General features: G+C 58.1%; 1 protein-coding gene across 2 annotated transcripts in view; it reads left to right on the top strand.

Moving 5' to 3' along the window:
- Positions 1 to 4,304: 4,304 nt before the first annotated feature.
- Positions 4,305 to 8,055, top strand: part of ASXL2 (ASXL transcriptional regulator 2) — a 114,641-nt gene continuing 110,890 nt past the window's right edge. For both annotated transcript variants that reach the window (XM_040552200.1, XM_040552199.1), the window contains exon 1: positions 4,305 to 4,523. In XM_040552200.1, the coding sequence (XP_040408134.1) occupies positions 4,305 to 4,523 (219 nt within the window). The remainder of the gene's footprint in view (positions 4,524 to 8,055) is intronic.

Below are 8,055 nucleotides of genomic sequence, written 5' to 3'. Positions count from 1 at the left end.
GGCCCAGGTAAATAGCCAGATTGAAGGCTTTCCTGAATTTATGGTCAAGACATTGGTGATATCCACGGTGATCAAAACAGACGGCAGGGCGGAGAGCCTGAGGGTGTGTTTTAGCTGCATTGGGCCTGGTTGTTGACTTCTTACCCATGAGGAGATGCATGACCTGGACCAAGGCCCGAATTATCAGATTTATGGCACAGTCTGCATGTCTGTGATGCCTAAGGAGCTGGATTCAGCAAAAGGCGGTCAGCACAGAAATCTAGCCGTGGAGAACAAACTGCCACTGCCACGCCTGCAGGCAGCACACCCGCACACACCACCAGCCTTCCCGAGGAAGGTGGTAAGTTCTGCGGTGTAATTCTGCTGTGCCTGAAATCTGCTGATGTAAGGTCTCTGCATCAGTGGGTCCTTACACCAAAGGCACAAATTAAACTCTGCACTGCCCTAGCAGAAGCCATTTTTGACCTTCTGCGTGGTCACCTTTATTTTCTTTTCCCTGAGGAAGTTCAAATGAGGAGAGAACTCAGGCCGAGGCTCCATGCTCCGGTGTGCATATAGATTCATCCCGCGCAGAGGCTGGCTGTACTGGCTGATGCACTATATGTGAACAATTCGATAGCGTGGGGAGTCAGCTCCAGGAAATAGGGAATTCAGTGACACAGTAAGTTGCAAAGGACAAATTGTTGCTAGACTTCCCGCCAACCAGCACCCCCAGGCCCTTCTCCTCAGGGCTGGAAGATCTTTATGACAGCAGGCTGACTTGTAGCGGACATTGGACCAGACTGCCCTACACTTAAAGATGTTGTCAAAGATGAGGCAATGTGGCAGTGAGACTGGAGTTAACTTGTTCATTAATCTGTTCATTGAATCTGACCTCTTTGTCAGGGCAGAGAAAGCCCTAAATGGGATTGTGATTTAGCTCTCAGTTTTTGAGAGACATTTGGTACCTGAACCTTGCTCGTATCTTCAATTGCCGGATGCTTTGCAGCTGCTGTGTGCACTGACAAGGGTAACCTCTGCTTCTTGCTGGCAGCTCCCAGCTACTGAACTGTGGAAAGAGTGTAATGGTCATAAGGTAAAATCTCTTAGATAAAGATTTTTAAATTCAGTTTACATATCTGGGGGTAAGTGCTCAACTGTCCTCTTAAAAACTCCAGGCTTTGTGTAAATTTTTGCAGAAAATATTTTTGCTCCTGCTCTGTCCTTTCCTGCACTCAGGTGCTGTTAGGGTTGCTTGCTGCCACTGCTGTCATTTGTCAATCAAAAAGACAGTGATTAATAACTTCCAGGTTGTCTGGCGTCCAGTTTGGAAATGAAAAGTCCTTCATCTGGTAAGTTAAGATTCAGAACTCCAGGCTTTATATAAACACTGAGCGAAATAACATGATGGATCACATCCTAAACTGAAACAATTGATGGATGGTTACGTTACTGCACAAATATATATGTCCTTAGCTCACTGGATGAACGACCTATTTTTATTTTACCCAAAATGTAAGTTTTTCCTTCTTTAAGACCCTGGAAGCTATTATTAAATAAGTGAGAGTGAAGAACAGACAGCAGCATGCAGAAAGGTGCTGCATTAACATGGTCCACCTCGTAACCACCTCCGGGCCATTGCACAGTTACAGATAACACTGAGCCACTAGAGATGACAAAGGCAGCTCACCCGGTTCATGGGGACACGAGGAGCCCAGATAAAAAGGACAGACGGTTGGGTATGAGCCGACAGTGCGATCTCGTCACAGATCAGACAAGTGGCATGCTGCCCATGGTAGGAGGAGGAGCATCAGCAGAGAGAGAAACGACTGATCTCCCTATGTGTGGCACTGTTGGGCCATCATGGGGAATAAAGTTTTAATTTGGTGTCCCCCCAATTAAAGAGGAATGTGGAGAAACTGGAGAGAGCCATCACAGAGCTACAGAGATGTTGCAGGCCCTGGGGCAGATGGCCCACGAGGAGAGGCTGGGGCAGCAGGGCTGGTTTGGCCAGGGAAAGGGGGCATGTGGCAGCAGCCTGAAAATTCACATATTTATAGAATATCCCGAGTTGGAAGGGACCCACAAGGATCATCAAGTCCAAGCCCTGGGTCCCCAGAGGACCACCCAAAAATCAGACCATGTGTCTGAGAGCGTTGTCCAAACGCTTCTTGAGGGGGTGTAAAGGGATGGGGCGAAACTGTTTGTGGTCTTGGGAGGTGTGGAACCGGGGCAGTGGCTGGACTGCAGTTTGGAGGTTCAGGATGGACATCAGGAAAACCTCTTCCAGAAAGTGCAGCTGAGCTGGGAATTTGTAGCTCACTACATAAATCCTGAGGGCCGCTATATCATCCCACGTTGGCACATAAACCATATTGCAATTCAGAAAAATAAGCGAGCTGTAATTCTTGCAGTCAGTTTTAGATTCGCTTAAGAGGTGGAAAGGTCTGGTTTGGCTTGGCCCTCTCACAGCCTCTGTAAGCGATTTTCTTCAAGGAGTTCAAAAGGTAAACTCGCTCATTTCACTCAGTGCTCCTTGTAGGACCACTTGTGCCTTCACATTTGTGCTCACTGCTGTGATTTGGCTTCGTTATACAACTGCTGCATACAAGCCTGTGGCTCACTAAGCGTGAAGGTGTGCAGGCACCGTCAGGGACGCGGGCCTTGACTTTTGTCTCTGGCACAGCGTTCCTCAGCAGTGTCTTTCCCACACACACACACACCGCAGCTTCCCACCTTCCCTTCCCACAGAGACAGGGACACACGATGCTGCACGCTGAGTGAAGCCGCTCGTTTCCCTGTGAAACCACGGGGCTGACAGGGCAGCCATTTTGAGATGCTGCGCAGACGCGTGTCCTTGGCAGGTATGTGACAAGGGCTGGCTTTCAAACAGCGTGATTATATAATTATATAAAGATTTATATAAAGATTTTCTATCCAGTCGCCATTAAGGTGGAAATAAATGTGGAAGACTGCGTGTGTTGGAAATGCCACATGGGGCTTCCAAGGGCAGAAACGCTTCGTGTTGGTTGAGAGAAGATGGTGGCGGGTTGCTGCGCTGGAGGAAGGGATGGGATGGGGGCACTACAAGCACATGGAGCAAGAAGGGAACGGGCAAGGGCCTTGAGAGCCTGCAGAAGGGCATCGGTGATGGCGGCGGTGAGGGCAGGGTGGCCGGGAGGCACCAGCAGAGGTCCGGGGAGCCTGGGATGATGGCGGCCACCGCGGGTGGAGGGAGATGGGCTGCAGACACGGGGGCAGCTCTGAGGACAGCTGTGACTCCTCATGCTGCGGGCCTTGGCCATGGGGACACAGGGCTGTGGTGGCCGCTGGAGGCTGGGAACGGGGAAGGTTGGCGCTCGGTGGGGTTGGGGGGCGGTGGGGGCTGCGTGGGGCAGTTGGCACGGCGAGGGGACGTGAGTGGTGGTGGCTGTGGGGACACGGTGGTGGTGGTGGGGACATGGTGGTGGTTGTGGTGGTGGGGACGTGGTGGTGGTGGTGACTGTGGGGACATGGTGGTGGCTGTGGGGACAAGGTGGCAGTGATGGCAGTGGGGACATGGTGGTGGCTACCAGGAGTGGGGACCTGGTGGCCAAAGGGGGGGGGGCTGATGGTGGTGGTGGGGGAGGGGAGCTGGGGGGTTAATGGTGGTGGGGGAGGGGGGTTGGTGGCACTTGGTGGCAGTGGGGGAGGGGAGCTGGGGGGGTCAATGGCGGCGGTGGGGGAGGGGAGCTGATGACAGTTGGTGGCTGGGGGGGGGGGGGAGGGGAGCCGGAAGCCGTTGGTGGCGGTGGGGGAGGGGACCGTGGGGGGGGGCCGTGGGTGGCAGTGGGTGGCAGTGTGGGGGAGGGGGAACGGTGGCGGTTGGTGGCGGTGGGGGAGGGGCGGCCGGGACGGGCGGGGGGGGGGCGGCTGGGGCCGCGGCCCTTGGCGGGAGGCGGGGCGTGGCGGGGCGGGCAGCGCGCAGGCGCAGGGCGAGGCTCCGCCCCTCCACAAGCCCCACCCCTACCCACAGAAGCCACGCCTGGAGAAAGCCACGCCCCCGAAAAGGCCACGCCCCTGTCATAAAAAAGCTCCGCCCCCTCTTTAAAACCTCTACAGAAGCCCCGCCCCCTCCCCAAGCGTCCCTCAGAAACCCCGCCCCTGCTGAAGCCCCGCCCCCGCTGAAGCCCCGCCCCCACAAGCCCCGCCCCTCACAGCCCCCTCCCTATCGAACCCACCCCTCGACACGCCCCGCCCCTCTACGAGCCCCGCCCCTCCTCTAAGCCCCGCCCCCCCCCGCCGCGCGGCGGCGCAGGAGGAGGCGGAGCCCCGCGGCGGGTCACATGACCGCGGCCCCTCCGAGCCGGGCCCAACATGGCAGCGGCGGCGGGCGCAGGGGCCGGCAGCGCTCAGCCCTAGGGCGGCCGCCGCGCCCCGCCGGGCGGCCCCGGCACCCCCCGCAGGAACCCCCCGCAGCCCGCCCGCAGCCCGCCGCCGCGTCCGACATGAGGGAGAAGGGCCGCCGCAAGAAGGGCAGGACCTGGGCCGAGGCCGCCCGCACGGTACGGGGGGGGCGGCGGGGCCGGGCCGCGGGGCGGGGGCCGGGGGGGGCCGGGGCCTCGCGGAGGGGAGAGGAGGGGTCGCGGTCGGGGTTAAACCGGGCGCGTCCCGGCGGGGGTGGGTGTTAAAACGGGGCCGGAGGAGTCTGGCGGGGAAGTAAATGGGAACGGGCACCTGCGGGTGGGGCCTGCGAGCACGAAATCCGCATAAACGGCGATTTACTGGGGCCTTGCGCGTGCCCTTCGGGGCCCGGTGCGCGCAGCTTGCCAGGCACCGCCGTAGGTGCTCCTCGATCGAGGGGTACGGCGCAGCTAACTACTGGAAGGGCGTGAGGTGTGGCCCACGGGTGGGCACCAGCTTCTCTGCGTGTTTTTGTGCATATCCGCGCGTATGTCTGTTCGTATAGCTTTGACATATCGTAACGCATCTGTTCTTGTTTTTTGCCGAGAAGCATGGCAGAATCTGCGATACGCAGTCCAATGCACAGAGCAAATGCGAGTGTGAAACTTTTTCTTTTCTTTTCTTTTCTTTTCTACAACTTCTTGGTTGTAACCAAATCCTTTTCAGCCTGTGTGTGTTGCTCTTCACGCTCTACCCACTGCTCTGTTCCAAAAGCCACTCAAAGGCTAAAGCACGCGCTTAGAAAATTATCGAACTGGAGGTGATGTGTTACGCTGGGTCATGGGCCTACTTTCATGGCAGAGGGAGCCAAAAGTAGGGAAGGTTGAGCGAATGCTTGCCCAAACCTCCCTTTCGGCAAATATTTCTCTCTGTGTCTTTAGCAGCAACGCTATAATATTCTGGTCAAGCTCCAATTTCAGCCTTTAAAAAAGTTTCCCCGTGTTTTCAGTTTGAAAGAACGTCTTCTGGTTCTTGCCCTGGCCTGTGTAGCCCCGTTGGCTTTTCAGCTGCCAGTGGCTGAAGTCGGCAGGGTGAGATCTGCAGCTTTGTTCAGAAACGCGGCAGCTCTCAGGCGTCCCGTTCCTCCGCTCCTGAAGGGTAGCGCAAGGCTTTCCTCAGACAGGAGGAACTTTCCGCTGTCTTCTCGTAGCGGTTTGCGCCTCTGTGCCTGTGCAAGGAGCGAAGTTCCTTGCAGCTCCAGCTCTCTACTCGTGGTGGGTGGAAGGAGCCCTGACGCTCACGGCATGGCAGCTGCCGGGGGGGGCTCGGGGCCGCGGGTTTTGGTGGCAGCTGTCCTGGCAAGCTGCGCCGCCGCGCTCGCTGGGTTCACTGAGCGCCGATGCTCCTCTGGGGCCGGTCCCTCCTCTCTCTTGCATCACCGCGGGTGCGTGCGTGTAGCTCGGGGAGCTAAACCGGCCGGAAAGCGCCGCTGGTGCGGTGCTGGCGTGGCCTCGTGCCAGCCCGGGCTTCCCGGGAGCTGCCTGCAGTCGGGAGTCTGCCGGTGCAGGGGAGGGGATGGCAGCGTGGCGAGGGGGGTGCCAAACCTCCTAAATCTGTTCCGATATTTCAGGGTTAGCTCGAAATACGGTGGCGGGCGACAAAAGCGTGGCCGTCGTTTGATTGGAAGGCAGAGGGCAGGCAGCAGGTATGCGCGCGGATAGGATTGATTCAGTGGGGCTTAAACCGTGCCCGTTTTTCTGTGTATACATCTCTTGATTGGAGCAGAACTGCAGCGTGAGGTAAGGGAAGCGTGCCCCACGAGGGCAGTGCGCTCAGGGAGGAAGTTACTGTTGATAAACAACCTCTTTCTTATTTCCTGGCTCATTCAGTAAATGTGCAGCTGCAGTTGGCTGTTAGCTTGCGACTTTTCTCGGGACAGTGGCTGCGTGTCCCTGCAGCTAAAACAGAAAGCTTCGTCAAGGTGAGCAGCGGGTGCTGTGCGGTGCCCGAGTTTAAGATAAATGCAGCGCATGTCTCCAACTCCGCAGGGACGGTCCCGTGGCAAAGGGCCCTGCAGGGACACAGCAGTGGGACAGCGTGTCTAGAGCAAAGAGCTGATTTATCAAAAATCAGTTGTTCCCTACAGTCGGCTGCGCGTTGAACCCCACGTCCTGCTGAAGACTGGGGGGTGCGACGTCTGCGTTAGCAAACCAAAGGGTTCTAGGGCTGCTCTTCTGGCCCCGGGGCTGCCCCTCAGAACCTGTGTGTGTCCGTAGGGTTACACCTCGGTCCTTCAGAGCTGGGCGACCATTCGGGAGCGTTCCTGAACTGCGCTGGAGGTCGGCGCCTGGGCTCGGTGTGTAGTCTCGCAGACAGATCTGAGCCGGGAACCCCACTCCTGACCTCGTGGTGCGGGGAGCTGAGGTGGTGCCCGGGTACGGCTGAGCTTAAACAGGCAGCTGCAGCTCTCCTGGGGCTCAAAAAGCTGTAGCTGGGGCTGCTTGAGCGGGTGCAGGCATGAGAGCAAATCTGCAGTAATTCTGCGTTGGTCTCGTTGGATGCGTGTTGTCGTACCGAAGCGATGTTCGCTGTGGCTGAAGGGGCTGACTTCGGGAGCGCAGGCGCGGCGTTACGTGGGCAGCTCAGAGCGCCGCGCTCCTCTGTGCCCCAAGCTGCTGTTCCTCTTGGCTTGGTGTTGCACGGTTCCTGTGCCACGGCTCGCTGGAAGAGCAGAGGACCCGAGAGCAGCGGGGAGCTCCGTGCATCCTCCTCCGTCCGCTGCTGCGGTGGCGTGCCGGGGGCCTGTCCAAACCCAGGCAAGCGATCCTGCCGCTGGCCGGGAGCCACGAGCGGGCCGTCTCCGCGCTTTGTTCGCGCAGAGGAAGGCGTCACGTGCCGAGCGTGAAGAAATTCGGTGTTTGTTTTTCGTGGGAAGTCCCCGTGTGTGACCTGAGAGAACAGCGCTCTGCTGCGCGGTGCGAGGGTGGAAGGAGCGCGGTGCCCGAGGCCGTCTCCTGTAAATGCTCCTACCCTGCTCATCGGCCGGCCATCTAGGCTTGCAAAATGCCCTATTTCATGCTACCTGTTGTGAGCTCGAGCTGCTACAACTGTGTTTTTCCTTCTGTGCTGGCTTCCTGTAGAGTCAAACCGCCTTCTGTTGGCTTTGGAGGGTGAGAATCTGGTGAGAGGGTGCGCTTGGCGAGGCGGGTGAAGCAGAGCCGTGGTGTGCAGGGTGCTTCAGGCGCAGATGTGAGCTCTGTCGTGGTGCTGGCAGTTGTGCTGCTTCTCGCAGCAGCTCCTACAGCAGGACCCCGGCTCCTCTCGCAGTGGGGTCTGCCTGGAGCAGCGCTGCCACGGGACTAACGCCGTGCTGCCCCTGGTAGCGCACAGCACGCGAGCTGCTCTGGCCTTCGCAGGCCCGTCTGCTGCGTCCCACAGGAGATCGGGTCAAAAAAGGTGGCAGGGCAAAGTCCAGCAGGAAGCTGGGGGAACAGAGGGCGTGCCTTCGCAGCGGGCTTCAGGGAGACTGGCCTCGTGAGGGTGCGATGCTCTGGAGAGAGGAATCGGAGGAGGGTCTGAGCGGCAGGAGCTGGGCCCTGGCTGCACGTCCCCTTGCTCACTCGTATGCACAAACTTGAAAATCTACAAAGGTTCAAGGACCGCTGCAGAAATATACAGCAGTTCAGAGGAGTC

Source organism: Cygnus olor, chromosome 3, assembly GCF_009769625.2.
Source record: "Cygnus olor isolate bCygOlo1 chromosome 3, bCygOlo1.pri.v2, whole genome shotgun sequence".
NCBI classification, from domain to species: domain Eukaryota; kingdom Metazoa; phylum Chordata; class Aves; order Anseriformes; family Anatidae; genus Cygnus; species Cygnus olor.
This window is presented reverse-complemented; position numbering and strand designations above follow the sequence as displayed.